At 36.9% G+C, this 20,710-nt stretch overlaps 1 protein-coding gene across 3 annotated transcripts in view; it reads left to right on the forward strand.

Annotated features, from left to right (window-relative positions):
- LRBA (LPS responsive beige-like anchor protein) overlaps positions 1 to 20,710 on the forward strand; it is a 753,999-nt gene that overhangs the window by 727,260 nt on the left and 6,029 nt on the right. For all 3 annotated transcript variants that reach the window (XM_032633582.1, XM_032633583.1, XM_032633584.1), the window contains 2 exons: positions 15,091 to 15,192; positions 18,218 to 18,414. In XM_032633582.1, the coding sequence (XP_032489473.1) occupies positions 15,091 to 15,192; positions 18,218 to 18,414 (299 nt within the window). The remainder of the gene's footprint in view (positions 1 to 15,090; positions 15,193 to 18,217; positions 18,415 to 20,710) is intronic.

Consider the following 20,710-nt stretch of genomic DNA (forward strand, 5'->3'; position numbering starts at 1 on the left):
GGTTATTCTTATGATCTGAAAATACTAGTTCTTCACTGATAATGGCCATCACCAAATAAAATAGAGGTGTTTCGTTCACAAACAATAAGATATAACATAAAAAGAGCAATCACACATTATCTTGTTTATTGAATTCATGTTTTAAAAGAGCAAAAACATTATAATTTCATGGAAACAAACCAGTCTTTAGAAAAAATATGCTTTCATTTACGTATCAAAAGATAAAACAGGTCATAAAAGGCCAATACGGAATATTCAAATTGGCTCTTGGTTTTTCGGATGGGAAATGAAAATGTTCACCAACAGCCTTAAACATCTTTATGAAACTGTGCTGAAGGCAGTAAAACAAAAAATGTGTAACCATTTAAAATTGTAATTCACAGAAGGCAAAAAAGGAAGCAGCTACCATTAAAACCAGTCGCACACAGCTGCAGAAAAGAAATGGCTTTAGAAAAACACATTAAGAAGTAGGAAAAAACAATTAAAGGGACCACCTGAAAAATGAGAATTTAATTAAAATGATTATGACAACACTGAAGAGTTCCTGCAAGAATAGCTTTAGATTTTTACTTCATAAGGTAGAGCATTTTAACTGCTCTTAAATATTTAGTTTCTTAATTTAAAGCAAGTTGCAATGTATTTGGTTAAGGAAGGATCATGTTGTTCCTGATTACTTTACCTGAATGCTGTGGTACTTACTTCTGTCCCTCAGTCCCAAATTATAAAACAGTTTGAATATGTTTAAGTCCATCATATTTTGAATTGACTTCTTAAAGTTATGCTTATTAAATGTATATTATTTGTATGAAAGTGAAACCTTCTAAAAAAATTTACTCAAGAGCCAGTACAGTTTTAAAAGAGGTATATGCAAAGTATTTTTAGCAACGTTGTGTCTGCTTTGTATGTATTTTGTTTGGTGTGGTAGTGAATCAAAGTTTTTATTTTATGAACCTAATATGTATTTCTTATTTTAATCAGGACAGGGGTAATTCCCTATACTAATAGAATATGAAAAGTAACTTTAAGGCTGTGATGCTATGGGTAATAGTCTTTATAGTCAGATCAAACTTTATTATGTGTATCTATATGGGGAAGTAGTGTGTATCTCTCATATTTACACAACATCCCATTTTATATGTAATTACAATAATTTTAAATATGTAAATTTCAGGGTTTTTTTTTTTCACATTCTTTTGAGAAATACTTCGTGTTCTTTTCATTATGGAGTCTTATATTCTGCTCCTTCTTTCTGGCCTTTTAGGATGAGTGACTACTTTCAATTTCTTTTTTTTCTGTTTCTATAAATTCAGTTATTGAGATTCACTAAATTATCTCAGACAAACCTAGATTTGACATAGGTAATAAGTATACCATTTTGTTATTTACGTGAAAATATTTAGGAAGAGCTTTCTTTTGTTTTAAAATTGTGTGAGATGTTTCATGCACGTATAGCAATCTAAATGAAAAAAGGATATTTTTTTGTTTTTTGTTTTTTTTACTTCTTTGACCTAACCATGTTCTATATGTCATTACCAATGGGTATGTTGAGAAGTAGCTAAAGGCTACTTCTCTAAACCTAGCTACACTTGTGTGTAATTGTTGTTACATTTCAAAAATTTAAGTATATTATAAAACTAGAAATATTCAGCTTTTCCAGAAGGGAGAAATATATATATATATATATATATAAATATATATATATATATATATATATATATGTTTAAATACCTTGTAAATCACCCTAGAGATGGTTTTTACATGTATGACATTTTAAGAAATGAATCAAGTAGGACTGACCAAATTGTGGAGTTTAGAGTAAAACAAAGCTAAGTTCTAAGCTTTGCTGTGCTGTCTTGTCTATGAAATGAAAGCAACAATAGTAACTGACTTAAGGTGTTATCAGAAGCACAGAATGCTTAGAACAAATAAATCACCACACACACCATCTTGCTGGCGTTAGAGTATATATTATAACGTTCTTTTTTTCATAAAGCACTTCATCTGTACCCTCATTGTCTGCAGTATGGTGGACAATAACAGTAATGCTGGTAATGAAAAGGGAAAAAAAAAGAAAGAATAACGTAACAGGACGTCTAACAAAAATTTTAGAAAATTATAATGCATCTTGACTAAATTAAATTACCTTTCTCAAAGTGAACCTCGGCCTTTTTGGCCCTTTTATAACGTCTGATGTCCCAATTTAATTTTGCTTTAGCTTTGAAGGATGAATCTGGGAAAAAGACAAATAGGCACTTTTACATATAATGAGAATTTCCACACATTAGAATAGAAAAATGAACAAGCCAGTCTAAGCTTTTCAAACGAAAATGACAAATAAAAACAAAGACATTTTTACCGCGTGTGAACTGTTTTAAACATTCATGAGAGCTGGTTCGGATTTTATAAGCCTGTGGCTCATTGATGGCTCCATGACGCAGCCGCTGAAGTCACAGCTTTTCAGATGAGGAATTTTAGGTTATGCTTATTTCTGTGTTGTATCTCTTGGATGAAATATAATTGACTTTTAAGAAATAGTCAGGCTTTTATATACATAACGGCAGTGTGGTCTCTAAATGCACACAATGCCTCAACTTAAATTTTTGAATTTAGACTTTCTTCTTGCTTGGAAGGAAAATGGGTAAATTTTTTAAAAACTAGGCTATTGCTTTTCCTGCATTTTATAGGTCTCATTCAAGTATTTAGCTTTTTTAATTTTAAAAATAATGAGAATAAGCTAGTAATTTTACTTGCTAGTGTCATAAGCCTATGCCATTTTCTCCAAATCTAATATTAATGCTGTATGTAAAGTTGTTAGCTTTAGTACTATTTTTTTTAAAATCATGTTATCCACTGTTAATAAGCACATTGTTCAGATAAAATTAGGCTAATTCAAACTGGATAAAACCTATATATAGGATAACTTGAGGCTTTTAAAAGGATGCACATGTTTTATGAAATCTGCCTAGATTATGTAGCAAAAGCCTTATTTTCCTATATGACAGATAGTGTTTCACTTTTGACTCTATTGTCTTGTGATAGTTATCTCCTGTGGGATGCAGTTTTCTTAATGAGGAGAAAGATTAAGATAGGATTCCATTTAGTTGTAGATTTTTTAAATAAAATTAACCAAGAACATTTCAAAGAAAGACATTTTCTACATGGAAGCATCTCTCTCTTTGCCTTAATATTCTGTGTGTTTTAGAACTGAATCTTGTCCACCAAAATGCTTTTCTTGGAATACTCATTTTTCTATCCAGACTGTACATTTCCAAATTTTGAAGAAAGTGTTCCCTGATGCATTCAATTGACATTTAAAAACTTTAAACTTTAAAATGATCTTATAATCAAGGTGAAAATTTACAAAAGAGTTATTTATCCACTATTTTTATATTGTATTAATAGATCATAAACTTAAAATCAAATACTTATTAAGCACCTAAAAGTAAATGCTTATTAAGCTTTTTTAGGTATCTGAGTAATTTTTTAAAAGCCACAGTTGATTAGCTTTAGAAGAAAATGGTCGCTGACTATGAGGTGTTGCATAGATGCTGTGTAGTAGTTCAGTGAAGTAGTTTTCCATTCTCGCTTTCTGTTTTTGATTTGATTGAAAGGTGGCATTTTTTTTTCTTCTTTGCAATCAGACATGCTAATCTATGTCAGCTTTCTCCTTTATGGGAATGGCGTCTACTGAAAAAAAAAAAAAAGTTTTTTCATAACCAGATTCTGTTAAGAATATTTCAGCACCGTCAATTAGAAGGAAGGTTTTATTAACCATAAGGCTAGCACAAACAGACCACAGAGCTGTTTTTTACTGTATGCCATAGCTGCCCTGCTTTTTCTCTGTCTAAAACTTCATTTTGTTATACTCTCATCAATCACTTAAGTCATTACCGTAAATCCTACTGTTGTTAATTTTACTAGTATCATCCTAATGAGACATTCCTGCTATAATTAAAAATGAATTCTAACTTTAAGGCATTCTAAATTTTTTTTAATGGATTTAGAATGATCTTGCCATATGACCATAAATACCACTGATATACATAACCTACTCATCAAGTCTATAAGAAAAGTGGTATCACAATATGTCCAGGTGTGACTTATTTACTGGTAGCCTCTGTGCACATGTGCTTATGCATATGTATATTTTTGTGCACATATTTAGGAATTATGTTCTTTTTATCGTAAAGCCTAATACACTTTACTAAGCTACCGATAAATCCTTATTCTTTGTCTTGCCAAAAATATAGGTGGATGTAACACAAGCAGTATGACTCCCTGTAAGTAGGCGTCCTAGAGCACCATCTGCTGGATGCATTTGGGGACTTAATGTTGGTAAAATTGAAAATCAGTACTTGTCAAAACAGGTGTACTTTGTTTTTAATTGCCTGTGATGTATTATTTATGGTTCACAAATGTCAAGATATGTACATCTGTGTTGAACCATATGAGTTTGTAAAAGAAAAAACTTTCTGATTTTGCCCTGCACTAATCTGGATTTGGAATGTTATAATAAATATTTTGTTTAAGGAAAAAGTAGACACAATATATACCTAATGAAACAAAGCATCACAGTTTGTCATGAATAAACTCTTATTAATTGCGGGTCTTCAGTAAGCTAGTTGGAGAAACTTGTTTAGATGATATTTTAACTTAGTTTCCTTATGTTCACTAGATTCTGAATATGAAAGCGACATTTGAAACATAGCTTTTTTATATCTGGGATATGACTCCATCTGATTCTTTGTCAAGAACATGAGTTCTTATATGTATCTCATCAAGAACTTTCCTCATGGCCCTACTTTTGCTTTGCACTATTGCACTAACACTAAGATTGCCCTGTATTTTTCTTTTTTCCTTGAAGAATTCCTCAAGCAGTGTTTGAAGCAATATGTTGGCAGTGTTCAACTTCAGGTGACATTAAAACTATGTCTATGAAATTCTCCAGAAGGTCCAGGATGTTTAGTGCTCCATGATGTAATGCAGACCCTCCCGTTTCAGCAAAACAACTCTGTATTTACTGCTTGTAACTAATAGTAGATGTGGTAAAAGGAATTATATTCATATGGCAAATGAATACAACCTTAATGTGCACCATATGCAGAGTGGTGGGGTGATGTGCCAATATATCACATTTATTTACCTTGTTTAGTTGCAGAAAAAAATGACTCTACCATTCAGCCCGTAGGCTCTGACCATATAAATATGGGAACAGAAGAACTGATGATTTATGCCCTCAAATTGGAACTGAGTATCTTCATATGTAGGCTTTAATAGTGCAACATCAAAGAAAATTGTCTAATACTTTATGCTCAGATAGGAAATTTAATTTCAAACAATGGCTGGAATTAACCATTAGTTAGAAGGTACAAATTCTCTCTAGTCAACTAAGTATAGTCCCTCGAAGAAAATGGTAAATGTGTCTTCTTTCATTTAATTGAGACTGAATATACTCTGAAATTACAAGCTGCTTCCTCACCCACCTTCCTTTTTTAAGCCTAAAATCGGGAGCCTTCTGCTTTTAGAATGTTGCATGTGAGAGAGAAAGTGAGAGGGAGATTACTGTAGAACTACTAAGGATTCGTTTAATGAAGACCTCCTGGAACAGCATGTTAGACCGACTTTACCACCTTCCAAAGAGTTTGCTTCTTTAGAGAAATTATATGACAACTTTGTGCATGTGTACCTCGTGTTGTACTTTAGATAGTCCTGAGAATTCATGAAGAGACCCATTTTTATATGAAACTAAGTATTAAATTCCTCTGATGATTACAGTTGCCCTGTTTTCAAAAGTAACTTTTTTCACATTCAAAGAGGTTTGGTCAGACTTCATATTTTGGATTTGAAGTGTTTTTAGGTAGGAAAAAAAAATCCTTAGAATTCTTTCTGCCTCTCCTAGCTGAGGTCTTCATGACCGTTGAGCTTTTTAGCTTTTCTTCTCATAGCTTGTAACTTTCTACAACTGAGAGATTGCTTTATTTCCTTAGAGTGAGCAGGGTCAGGATGTTTCTTTTCTTTTTTTTTAATTGAGATATAATTGACACATAACATTATATGAGTTTCAGGGGTACAACATCATGATTTGATATTTGTATATATTACAAAACGATCATCACACATAGTTACACACTTTTTTCCAATGCTGAGAACTTTTAGGATGTACTCTCTCAGCAACTTTCAAATATACAATACAGTATTATTAACTATAATCAACATGCTGTACATTACATCTCCAGGACTTATTCACAAGTGGGAGTTTGTACCTTTTGACCACCTTTGCCCATTTCGCCCACTCCCTACCTCTGGCATTCTGTTCTCTGTATCTATGAGTTTGGTGGGTTTTTTTTTTTTTTTTAATTCTACACGTAAGTGAGATCATAGAGTATTTGTCTTTCTCTGTCTGACTTATTTCACGTAGCATAATGCCCTTAAGGTCTATCCATGTTGTCACAAATGGCAGGATTTCCTTCTTTTTTTGTGGATGAATAATATTCCATCGTGTGTGTGTGTGTGTGTGTATGTGTAGCATTTTGTTTATCCATTCATCTATCAGTGGACACTTAGGTTGTTTCCATGTCCATTGTGAATAATGTCCATTCACATTTGTGAATAATGTTGCAGTGAACATGGAGGTGCAAATATCTTCTTGAATTAGTGTCTTCATTTCCCTCAGATAAATACCTAGAAGTGGAGTTACTGGATCATATGGTAGTTATATTTTTAATTTTTTGAAGAACCTCCATACTGTTTTCTGTAGTGTTTGCACCAATTTACATTCCCAGTGCACAGGGGTTCCCTTTTCTCCACTTTCTTATCAACACTTGGTATTTCTTGTCCTTTTGATAAAAGCCATTCTAGCAGGTATGAGATGTATCTCATTGTGGTAAGCATTTCCCTGGTGATAAGTGATGTTGAGTACCTTTTCCTGTACTTGTTAGCCATCCGTATGTCTTCATTGTAAAAAACGTCTGTTCAGAGCCTCTGCCCATTTTTAAATTAGATTGTTCTTTTGATATTGAGTTATATGAATTTTTATGTGTTTTGGATATTAATCCCTTATCAGGGATATGATCTGTAAATATTTTCTCCCATTCCATAGGTTGCCTTTTCATTTAGTTGCTGGTTTCCTTTGCTGTGCAGAAGCTTTTTAGCTTGATGTAATCCCACTTGTTTATTTTTTACTTTTGTTGCCTTTGCTTTTGGTGTCAAATCCAGGATGTTTCTAATAGCTAAAGATGTGAAAACCCTCTATACTTTTCACTAGTGGCTTACTTATGTATCTTTAACAAAGGAACCTTAAAAATGTTAAGGAGGACAAATTACAAAGAATTTCATGTGGCTTGGGTATTTAGGATAGACAGATAAAAATAGTTACGTTTTCATTTTTCATATATTTTCATATTCATAAGAATGGTAATAGTACTTTTCAAAAATATGAACAAGATTTCCTTTCAACAACTTTTCTAAGTATCTGCATTCTTTTTTGGAGGCAGAGTTTTATAATGTTTATGTTTACTAGACACTCATATGCAGCTGCAGGAGCTATCAGTGAATTAGAGCCAAAAATAAGCCCGTCTGTGGGGAATTGGCAAGTGAAAAAGTCTCAAGAAAGTAGGATAAAAGAAGTACATTAGTTAAGTAAAGTTTGATATGTCCACACAGTGGAAGACTGTACAGCCATTAACGTATTATGCATTGTGATACTGACATGGAAGAATATGCTCTCTGTATTGTTAAGTGTAAAAGATCACCAAACTACATGTATAATATGATATATTTTAAGTGTCTGTGTGTGTATACCTTGTATGTATGTATGTATATTTACGTATAGAAAAAAATCTGGAACGATAACCAGTAAATGTTAGCAATGGTTGTTTTTAGGTAGTGGAATTTAGAGGCAGTTTTTCATTTTCTTCTTCATAATTTACTAAATTATATGAATGTTTTATAATGAGTCTATATTATTTTGATAATAAGAGACAATAAAGATATTTTATTTGGGAGGAAAATACCTAATTATTGTAATGTACCTTCCCTTCCTGCTCTAGGCTTCATGCCCTAATTGTATCAGAATTAAATGGATGGTCAGGGAAGGTTGGAAAGTCTAAGAAAAGGAGGAATGGGAGAAATCAAAGTATAATTTCTAGAAATGAAGGTATATTTTCTCCCTGACTGGAAACAATAGTAATGAGAACCATCTCTAATTGGCATTTATATGGCACAGGATCAGATATTATACTTTTGCTGGAGAGAAGGTCTGCAACAGAGGGTGAAAATACTGCTACTGCTTGTACTACTAGATGATACTTATTGAGCGCTCACTACACACCAGGCACCATCCTAAACACTTCACGTAGTAACTCATTAATCCTCATTGTAGTCCTGGTATTATCCTTGTTTTATAGATGAGGCACAGAGAGAGTATTAGTATGCCTCTACTTTCTGCCCTGGGTTTTGAAGTTCCTAGATCTTACTAGAACTATGAGAACTTGCCCAAGGGAGGTGCCGTAGCTAGCAATGCTGTAGCTGGGATTCAAACCCAAGCACTCTAGGCCAGAGACACCATTCTTTTTTTTTTTTTTTTTTTTTTTGCGGTAAGCGGGCCTCTCACTGTTGTGGCCTCTCCTGTTGCGGAGCACAGGCTCCGGATGCACAGGCTCAGCAGCCATGGCTCACGGACCCAGCCGCTCCGCGGCATGTGGGATCTTCCCGGACCAGGGCACAAACCCGTGTCCCCTGCATCGGCAGGCGTACTCTCAACCACTGCGCCACCAGGGAAGCCCCCAGAGACACCATTCTTAACCACTAAACTGTACAGCATTTTTAATTTGATTTCATTGGATCGTCATCTGTAGAGAATTTGATACAACCTGGTCACTAAAGCCATCTTAGGATCCGCAAAGGACAATATAGAGATAATTTTGTTAGTACTGAGTTCTTAAGACAGTATATGTCATGATAGGATTTTGTACTTTTTAAATATTACACGTTAGGGTTATACTTTAAGTATACAATTGTTGGTATATACTCACACAAACCCATTTTCCAATGTAGTCTTAGAAGATGATTCCATTGTCATAAACTTATGTATATATGTTTAAGTTTATATATATGTTTATATGAGATATATTGATATATATATCATAGAAGAGGAGAAAGGTTATAAATCAAGAACTTAGTATTATTGTTTTTTGTACCAATATTGTATTGTCTTGCATTACTAATTCTAACAGTATTTACAAAAGGAAGTTACCAAATTTTACTGTTGGTTGTCACATCCTAAATGCAGCTATGGCTTGTTTTCTGTAGTGTATATGTTTAACCAAATCAACATTTTTCCACCAAAAAGGCCATAATGAAAGGAGAGGTGAGGGAAGAGTTGGTAGAGATGGAATAAATAGAACAAACTCAAATAATTTCTCTTTGTATAATTTAAATGTAGTGTTATAATTCCCATTGAAAAATTAGGAAGTTAGTGGAAAGATTTAAGAGACATTTAACAACTAACCTCATTTCCGCTTCAGAAAAGCCATTTCCTCTCTCGATTTACCATTATGGTGTGAGCCACGTGAGAAACTTTAGTATTCAATTTTCATGTGAATTTTTTTGTTGATGAATGTTTACAGTAATCAAATGTAATTAAAGTGGAACAGAAGGCATGTGCAAAACAAAAGTATCCAGCTTTAGGAAATGGCTGGCATGTATAACACCTAGATTTTCTTAAATCTATATATACTTAATAACTTAATTATATATTTAGGTCCTTAAACAAACTTATGTTTTCTTTCAAAATGAGTACTCTATTGAAATGATTTTGTTTTTTATGTCTCTAAGAGGTCAGATGGTATCAGATTTTACTAACTTGGAAAATTATATTGGTTGTTTTTATTTTAGAACTTCATTAATTGATGGTAAATATTCATTTTATATAAAAATTAAGTTGTAATAAATAATTTGGACTTCAGTACATCTTTTTGACCTTTCCAATAATAGGTATTTATAATTACAATTAGCAGGCTTATAGTAAGGTCAACAAAACCTGACCCAATGACAATTTAAAATCAAACCATTTATAAATACAAGGTCATATTTTATTCCCCTCCTTGTTTCCACAGTGCATTGCACATAATACATACCCAGTAAATGTTATTTAGTGAAGGAGTGAAGGAATGAATAAGTAGACAAATGGGAAATACTAACTTCTGTCCGAAGAGTCATCTAAACTAAGTATTAATTGGAAGAGCTAATTTTATTTCTAGAAAACTAAGACTAGGGAAGTGCTGAACTGCCCTTCATTTCATGATAGATGATATGAAAAAGGTAAATGAATGAAGGGGGTTCTCTCTCTGCTAATAACAACATATTTAAACTGCTAATGAGAACTTTGCAGTGCCTTTTTAAAGTGATTTAATTTTCATTAAGACTGAGGAGATGGTGCCAAAAATACCAAGAACTTTATTCATTTTTAAAAATGTAACTCAGAGTTTGCCAGAAATACGTGTCAGGTCTATTTTTACCTAGCTTTTAATCCCCTTTGCCTTAATGGAGACAGATCTTTTGAAATATTTTTCTCATTGGATATTTATGAACAGATACTAGAGAAATTACTGTTTCCTCCTTCTCTTCTTTCAGGTCATAGTTCATTTGATGGAGAAATACACTTAGTGTTATAAGGCCACCAAAGAAACACATTTAATAGCAGCATTTGTTATTCTGCCTAATGGTGTAAAACATTTCACGTAATATTTTAAAACATAAGTCCAATATAAATGCTAAGCGGGTATTACGGAGATCTTGTGCTGCTTAAATGCAAGTTGGGTTGTTATAACGGTGCCTGTAAGTTAGTAACTGATATTTGGTATTACGTACTGAGAAAAGCACATCTGTAAAAACTGGTGTGTCCTGGTATTCGTGGCAGGATTTGGACTGTCTTTAATCTCCTTTGACTTGTTCATCTTCCTTTAAGGCCATCCATAAAGATGCACTGAGTATCCTTTTCAGCCTTTGGTTAGGATTTGCATCAGTAGTCATAAACCTGCTCTCCGGACAAAGACACCCTTTCCTTTGAAGTAATTGCTCAAGCTTTTCAAAGCAGTCCAAGAAGTCTATCCTCTTTCTCTTTTTATTTTTCTTTAAGAAGAGTTTGAAGTGTAGTCCCTTAAACTAGAAGCAAGATAAATTTTTCTCTTCAGCTTTATTGAAAGCCATGACGATTTTTCAAGCAGTAAGACTTTAAAAGGTTCTTAAGGGAATGTGTTCTGCTTTATGATCCAGCTTTTGGTAGATCCTACTATCTCAGAAAGCAAAAGTAAAGACTTTTTGTATCCATTAACTACTGCAAATTTTTATCAAAGAATTAACCTGATATTTTTCAGAAGACTTTTTCCCCTGCTCCTTACTCAGTTTAGAGACTTCAGTGAGAGATGGCCATAGCTTTGGGGTCTTTGAAAACGTAATACATGGCCAGTATTGTCTTATTTGAGCTGATTTCCCCCCTAGGTATTAACTCTGTGGGTTGACAGGTAGTTGGGAGGGGCAGATTTAGATGGGTGCTGCAGTCAGAATGTTATATGGTTCCCAGATTTTGTTTCTAGGCTTTGCAAACAAATATACACGGACACATATGTATATCGTTATTGGTATGTGGGATGTTATTGCTGTGTTGCAGGATGATGTATAAGGATGTAACTGTGGAGAAATAGATTCTGTGAGCCACATATGAAGCCTGTGTTCCGCCTCCCATCAACCCTTCTACCCTTCATAATTTCATTCCAAAGGGCTTCCCAAAATATCTGTTGAACTTATTAGTTTGGACCTGTTGGATTTAATTCCCATATCATAGAATTCTATTTTCTGTAGTGAACTTTTAATACATAAAACATTTGGTTTATTGAAACTCATAAAAATCCAAGTATTTATTTTGAACAGATTTTTTAATGAGAAAATGTAAAGAACACCCAAGCTGCACTGCATATAATAAAGGGAATACAAACTTTAGTCTTTAAACAAGACTGGAAATGGCTTTTCTTAGAGGAAATGATATCTCTCCTCGTATTGTTGTATGTGGATTTTTAGAGGCCATGAATATGCGTTTCCTAAAGGGGATGAAAGTTCAGTAGCAGAGTCTTTTTTACTAGAAATCTAGTGAGTGTTTGTGAAGCCAGTAGAACCCAGTGATCACAAGTTTACCCTTATGCTTTCAATTTTTTTCTCTTTCCTTTCCTTCCCTTCCCTTTCCTTTCTGCTTTCTCCTTTTTTCCCCCCATATTTCCTGAACTGTCTAACCTGCTTCCTGGTTTAGAAAACATTTTGCCAAACTTTGAAGCCAGAGTCCTAGCATTGAACAGGCCTTTATTTAGAGATCAGGCCCTAGGAAAAGGCAAATCTCTTTTCAGTTTTGAAATTACACAGCATGTACATGTGTCTTCTTATTTGTGGAGGGGCAAATGATTGGTACAGTGTAGATTACTGGAAAATATTATTTTGTAAGTAAAGCATACTTATAAAAATCTTAATTATGAGTTTACAAAAAAGAATGCTTATATCTTAATTCACTTTATGGGATAAATTGTGAGGCTTCCTAAACTCTAACTTTATAGTCATAGAAAATTCTCAGTATTTCAACTGTTTTACATTAAAGAAAGAAATCCAGTTGACAGCAATCTTCTCACTTCCTCCCCATGTCCCTGAGAAAATATTCTTAGATCTAGAAAACAAAAAATTAGCATTGGCATGCTTAAGTGACAACGTCCTCTGTGTCCCCACTATCCATCTGTCCTTCGTTTACTTTGGCTTACACTTAGATTGCTTTCAGTTGTCATCAGTTTTCCTTCAGACCCTCATTTTCCACTGAGGAATTCCAAGACAATGCAAGCTAAAACACAAATCTTGTTCCCCATAAAATGGTACCTTATGAAAACAAAAAAGGAACAATCGCACTGAAAATATATTCCTTAGATCTTAATGATTTTAATTATTGATTTTAAAAAAGTTGCCAACAGGTATAATTAGACATTTCAAAAATAACATTGTATGGTATTTTCATGGAATATAGAGCATCTTGGGATGGGGGATGGGGGACCATGAATCGGGGCTGAAGTATTGGTAACTTTTAAAAATATTTCTATTTTTTGTGGCAAGACTTATCTCCAGCAGAAAGTTAAGTAGTTCAGATAGGTTTGTAATATTTGCTTCTTTTCTTAACAAATTTACCAAGTTTGTATGCTTTTTAAGGGAAAAAAAATAGCTGCTATTGTAACAAATGCTTTCTGGTTTGGAAAATATCAAGTAAACTTTGTATTAAGGTGAGCTTCTCTCCCCAAAGAAGTTTTAAAAGTGAATCAAATGAAACCAAGCCCCTGGTTCTACTTGTCCCCTGGCCTTTTGCTATGCCATTTGAGGTCTCCCTTGGTCACCAAGCATGCAAGCCAGTTTCTGACTCTCACTGCACATAGCACAGCCAACGTGGAACAGAGTTTGATATGATGCCTTTTCACCCACGTCTCACTCAGAAGTACCTAGAGTCACCAAGAGTGAGGAAGGACACTGTGGGGACACCGCTGTACATCACGCACTCCAATAAATGCACTGTAATAATTACGTGAGACGACCAGACATTAAGTAACTGCAGGCTCTGGAGGCAGCGGGGCCAGAAGCACAGAAACCAGGCCCTGTCTTCACAGTAGAGGCCCTCTCCTGGTCTGCGCATTCAATAAACCCTACTTTCCTTCTTCCCCTCCCCACCCCCCAGGAAAACATAGGCATGTACAGAAATTTGCATGACATTTCAAAGAACACATTGACCATCATAAAAACTGCTAGTTAATTTTTGTGACCAGCAGCATTTGCCTTTTCAAGGACAGTAGGTTTCTGCTGCATTTTCCCTGATCTGCCAGATCTCTCTCCTCAGGGTAGGTGACTGTTCCAAGGATAGCCAAGGGTATGGGGTTAGGATGACAAGTTCTTCTTTCCCACAGAGTTCCACAGCTGGTAGTAGTGACCTGTTTTCTGGGCACAGTTGCCCCTGTGGATCACACAGTGCCATTTGTCAATCTTACTCTAAAAGCAGTCCTGGGCTTCCCTGGTGGCGCAGTTGTTGAGAGTCCGCCTGCCGATGCAGGGGACACGGGTTCGTGCCCCGGTCCGGGAAGATCCCACATGCCACGGAGTGGCTGGGCCCGTGAGCCATGGCCGCTGAGCCTGCGCGTCCGGAGCCTGTGCTCCGCAACGGGAGAGGCCACAACAGTGAGAGGCCCGCGTACCGCAAAAAATAATAATAATAATAATAAATAAATAAATAAATAAAAGCAGTCGTAATCAAGGAAATCTCAGAGTGCTGACAGAGTCCTGCTCATTGGTCCACTTCATGAAGGCGTTTTTTGTCCTTGTCCCCAGAGACTATAAAAGTAGAGGACTCGTTTGCCTTAAAATAGTATTCTCCAGGCTAAATAAGGAATTCAGTCTCTCCTGTGGCTTGGCCCGAAGCGCGGCCCAGATGGAGCCTGTTGCGTCAGCCCCTCGTGGGGTGCCTCCACAGCCAACCACAGTTTTCCTTGTAGTTTGGGACTGAGGTACAGGATGACGTCTTCCACCTGTGAAGACGTTTTGAAACATCTTCCATTATTTGAATAGTCCTTTTCTGTCCCACCTTCATCCTCCTCCCCTAGTGTTCAGTCACTATCAGAATTAATTTAATATTAATAGTTTTACTCCCCCTCTGTTCTTTGAATGAACCATGGAGAAATATACTCTGTAAGATTTTATATTAGGATGACACATAAGCTTGGGAAAGACAATCTGAGGCAGTTTATAATAGAGATTTTGTCTTATTTTTGTTCTGTTTTAAACTATTGTTGCTTGATAATCACGTAAGGCTTAGAAATTCAGCAACATGTGTTCCTCAAGCTATAGCAGATAGTTTGTGTCTACTCCTAAAATAGGATTTGGGGACAAATTCCCAAACTATAAATTAAAGATTTAAGCATTATGGGAATCAGGAACAAATGATATGATGATTTAATCTGAGTCGAGGGAGGTCATCCCCTACACGAACTTGAATTGATTTGTTCGTTTAATTTTTTTTTCCTTAAGGTGAGACCACCACTCCTCGGGCCATCTTGACAGGCCATGACTCTGAGATCACTTGTGCTGCCGTCTGCGCTGAGCTCGGCCTCGTGTTAAGCGGTTCTAAAGGTAAATCTGTGGGGCCTTCAAAAAAATGGATGCATTTTTTTGGTGTCTTCTAATAACAAATTACCAGAGGTGAATTTGGTGTCTTTTTCTCTAAAGCTGTGCTATCTGTGACAGTGACTGTTAGCTCCATGGGACTGTTCACATTAACTGAAACGAAATAAAATTTAAAATTCAGTTCCCTGGTGGCACTAGCCACATTGCAGGGGCTCAGTATGCACCTACAACTAGTGGCTACCGTATTGGACGGCCCAGAAAGGGAACATTTCCATCCCTGCAGGAAGTCCTGTTTCACAGCATTGCTCTGAAGAGTGAGGCGAGAACAAGGACAGTCTCAGCGTATTTGTTTATCCTTCTGGACTCTGACTGGGCTGGGTTCCCCCTCACACCTGAACGGAAACTCCTGACCCCGTCTGTTTGACTTTCCAAATCTCTGAACTAGGCAGGGGCCAGGATGGCATTGAGAATGGGGTGGAAAGATTCTTCAGCTGGTTGGCCTGGAGGTCTGTCCCATAGCATCGTCACATATTTAGGCCAAAGATATTCAGCAAGCTTTCTAAGAGCGCACACAAGAAATCAGGATCTGACCAGGAGCAGAGCTGTTTCCAATTCATTGCTTATTCAGCTGTAATAGTCTATTCATCTCTCTGTCTCTCTGCCCTGAACTGAGCTCTGAACACAAAAAAGTACTGTAATCACATATCTCCTAGGCTTATCTGAGGGAGAAGCGTAGAGTTTTTGAGTCACCTTATCCGTGTCTTGAACTCTGATACTTTGTATAGCTAACGAGACTTATTAACGAGTCAAATGTTGGTGTTTAAAAATTTAGTTGGTCAAAACAATGAAATAGTAACAATGATAGCAAGAATTCTATAACTACTGGATTTTTTCCCCTTATACCCAATGATTTCATTTATCCTGAGCTAACATGAGTTCCCGGATTGTACGTGATCCAAATTGGACATGTAAAGTGAGCCTATCATATTACAGGCTGTCCTCACTTTGCACGGTGGTACAGCACCATAAAAATGACCATGCAAGATGAAACCATGCAGAGATATTAAAAATCAATAATTTCAATGGGAAATATTATGAAAAATAATGGGAAATTTTATGATTGTTCCATGGCCTTTACAAATTTTTATCAAAACAGTAAAAATTCTCTTGTTCACTTTTATACATATATGCATACATACACATATGTATGGACATGAAAAAAATAGTAAAACTCACATTTAGTACACTAATTTAAAACATTAGAGACATTAAGAATGAAAGTATTTTAGTTCTTTGTGAAAAAATACATCAAGAGTACTTGGAAAGTGCTCGCCCCCCTCTCCCCACGTAACTTAAGGAGTGAGAATCGTCTCTGTGCCTTGACCAGTTGTCAAACTCCTTCCTAAGTTTGGATCAGCTTCCAACATTTCATCTTCTGTGCTTTCAATGTCATGAAATATCTCCTAGGTTTCCTTTAATGTGGAGATTTTTGCTGACATCACTTCTGGGACATCCTCATGTTTGTTACAGCACTTTCCATAAGTTTTACAGAACTTATGTCAGTAAGATCACCTTCACTCACTTCCTCTGGCTGCATCTGTAGCGATGTCAACACTCCCACGGTCAGCTCTATCTTCTGTAACTCCGTTTATGTTGGCTTCCAGTTTTACTTTCAGCTTTGTCACTTCTCATTTCCTTACTTCAGATCCATCTTTGTTGGCCACTACCCTCTTTTGATTATCCATTTTTGTAAAACGTCATACAGTTCCATCCCTGGGAGACAAGGAGGCAACACAACTACAGAGTTTGCTGTCTGTGCATGAGCTGAGTCACAGACGTGCAGTGGCCACTCACTCACAGACTTCGAAAGAAGTGATGGGGGTTGGTCACCCATCATGACGCACACCTGTTATTTATAGTGATTTGTGGACTGACAAGCTGACCATGAAGTGTGTACCTTATGCAGTTCCTGTGATAACTGAAATCTGAACTGTGGCATTGAGGGTCTGGGGTCATTTAGAGTGACAACTGAAATTCATGTATGCTGGAACTGTGCAGAGCAAAGACTGCCTTCTGTATTTATGTCGAGAACACTAAAAACCTATCAACTCCCTGAGTGGTCAAGAAAAAGCCGAGAGACACATTTTAATGGTCATGTGGGGAACACGTGATGATTCCATGTAGCCACGAGAAATTTAGCCCGGAGAGGAGCAGGGCATATAGTCTAATTACCCCATTTGTCCGACTCAGACATTTCTGAGAACTTACTCATCACACAAGCAGTTTTGGTTACCTGCTCCTCTTTTGCTTTTCATGTAGCAGGCACTCAGTAAAGATGCAGTTTCTCCATCCTCCGCAAGCATCTCAGCCTGGAGGTCAGCCCGGAGAGTGGCGAGTGGTGGATGCAAGCTGCTTGGTTTCGGGGACAGCAGGGGGGCACACTTGTTTGCCAAGGAGAAGTGGCAGAAGGATCTCTGTATGAATTTCCCTGGGGGCTGGGGTGTGAGGAGGTGGACCACCAGGCACCTTCTTTCATCGCGAAGTAGCAAGCAGTGGGAGGGAAGATGTTTTAGGCCTTCAGAAGTTGCCTTAATGAGTTCTCACCACACAGGCCCCAATGCTGCTACCATCGGGACCCTGTGTGCCTTACAGCAGCCGATGTTAGTTATAACTGAGGCCCAGCCTTCCTGGACGTTCTTTTAGGATTTGTAATTTGTCCTGTTCCTTTCTGAATTCCTCCAGCTCTTATTATCCCTTGGCATAATGAATTTCATAAAGTAACTTCCTGTCTCTTGAGAAGTGAACTTGAACATGCATGACTCGGCTTTCTTCTTTCCCAAGTGGAAGGTGAGATTTAGCCAGCATGCAGATTTTACAAAATAACTGATATCTAAGATATAATTTTTTAAGGCTTTCTACAACTGTGATACGGTACTGGCAGCCTGTTTCAACGGTGCTCAAGATTCAGGTCACATTTGTCTGTTCTTATTCAGAAACTTCATTTTGGCTTTTGTTTCTCCTGTTTTCTCAGAAGGACCATGTCTCATACATTCCATGAATGGAGACTTGTTAAGGACTTTGGAGGGTCCTGAAAACTGCCTGAAACCAAAACTCATGCAGGCTTCCAGAGAGGGTCACTGTGTCATATTCTATGAAAATGGCTTCTTCTGTACATTCAGTGTGAATGGAAAACTCCAGGCCACCGTGGAAACAGATGATAACATAAGGGTAAGTATACCTTACAGACTTTTCAGCATTCTATGTTTTTACCTCAAAGTGTAAAGGCGAGTGAGGAGGGAGAGGGTTCTCAATTCAGTAAATGGCTTTCTTCTCTCTCCCATTCTGTGAGTTTTCTCCAGTGCATTTTGACCACCTCTGCCACGAAGGCTGCATACAGAGATGCTCACACTCTGCTTTTATTTTTCCCTCCCTTCATTTAAACCAAGTACACATTAGAGGATTTTCCTTTCCTCTTTTCTTTACGATAATAATGTTGATAATCTGTCACTTTGAGTTGCGATTATTTTGTCAGCTACACTAATAAATCTGTAAAGTAATTTGAAATCCCTTGCTGGCTAAAACAATTTCTGTGGCACTTCAGTTAGTACCAAAGGCTCTGGGAAGTTCCTCAAGGCAGCAGTCGGAGGCTTTCTGCAGACTGTTGGTACACACATGCTTTTCCTCTCTGCCCTATGGCCGTTGTTTTTTTTCCCTCTGTAATATTTCCCACTGGATTTTAGGCTTAAACAATCCATCGCCTTTTCCCCAGCACGCCTGCACTTTATCATACTAACTTGTAAGTGGCAACTGTGTGATTAAAGTGAGCTTGCCTAAAATGAGCACTGCCCGTGCCCGGCTCCAGAGACCCACACTTTCACAGCTAACTGCCTTGGGAAGGGTGGAAGGAAATCACAGGCTTGGACTCAGAGACATCACAGAACAAAAATCTCCACCTCCATCCTGCAGTCTGAGCCTGTATAAGGAAAGGAGACCATGGAAACAAATTAGTCATTAGCTCAGACCAGAAATGAAGTTTCTTTGAAAGAGCAACAAGAACCCTGCAGGCAGGTGGCCTGGGGAACCTCTGCACTAATCAAGGCCTCCCACCTGTTTTTATTTAGATGCCAGATTGTGCAGTGGCATTTGGTTAACGTATCAGAGCACATCAACTAGGCAATGTTTAGATGTCTTAACGAATAACTTAAATTTAAGTGGGCAGCCTGTACAGAGCAGCAAAGTTATGTTATCCTAAACAAAGGATCGCCCCCCCCCCCCATTTCACCCATAGGAACTCATTTATTTTGTTTTCCTGGGGAAGCTGTGTCTTAGGATATGATTGTCGCCAGCAGACTGCTGTGGCCTGCTGGTACCTCCTGGAAACTGGTGCAACTACGGTGTTGTCCGAGCAACTACGGTGTTGTCTGAGCACTCAGGAGTCCAGGGGCTGAGATTCACACGTCCCCAGGGCCCTCCTAAAATCTCTAGTCTCAACCCAACCTGGATTGAGACTGGAAGAGGCGTATGAGAATTGAGAACAATGTGAATGCTGGTTTGGGTGGGAGATAGGGTGCTATTCAGGAAATGCTACCCTGGCTGTTATTCTCAGGGAAATTTGACAAGTCCCTCATGAGAAAGGCCAACAAAATATTTTTTAACCTTGGCAGGCACCTGGTTTAATAAAATGTTTTAGGTGCTGATACATGTATAGTCCTAAAAGTCCAGGTTTTATTTATTTCAACACAGAGCTAGGAGTAGGGATTCTTTAGGACAAAGAGTTGAAGATTAATGGTTTTAATTTATGTTTTAATACAGCACTTATCCAGTAAAAAGCCTCAAGTATAAAACTCAAGTGAACCACAACCGTAAGGTTAATGGATTTTCATCAGCTGAATTTTATAAGTGTAGCAAATAATTATTTGTTGTAGTCTTCATTTCATTTCCCAGATAAGCCCCTAGAGATTGACGTTTGTGAAATGAATGGGGGAAAAGGATATTGGTTTTCACTGATATTGAAAAATCTTACTATGGGTATTTGGTTAAAATTTAGAGAATGCTTCTTGAGTGAAAGTGTCTTCCACCCACAGGTTTTGATTTCTTAGATGTATTTTTGTGTTCTTGCGAATAAGCTGTATTTAAGAGACCTCTGAAAGTTCGCATTTACTTGAATGTGAATTGAATGGCTATGAAACATTTCTATAATTTAAAAAAAATTTTTTTGTCAAAGGGTAAAGACTTAAGGCAACTATACTAAAACTCTGAGTACGGAACAGTATAAATATATTTTTCAGAAGATAGATAGTTTCTTTCTGGCCTACTAGTACAATCTGGATTCCCACATTCACTGTATCCAGGTGGACATAAGATTACAGGTATCTGCAATAACTTTTAGAACTCCCAATGTCACCCAGCTAAAGAAAGGAAACGTGTATGTTAATAAACCAGGAAAAGAAGGTTTGGAGGGAAGGGGGCAGGAGGAGAGGAAGGGGCAGTAGGATCTGCTCCTCAAGTAAGGAGGGACCTTTTA

This window comes from Phocoena sinus, chromosome 5, assembly GCF_008692025.1.
Source record: "Phocoena sinus isolate mPhoSin1 chromosome 5, mPhoSin1.pri, whole genome shotgun sequence".
Lineage (NCBI taxonomy): Eukaryota > Metazoa > Chordata > Mammalia > Artiodactyla > Phocoenidae > Phocoena > Phocoena sinus.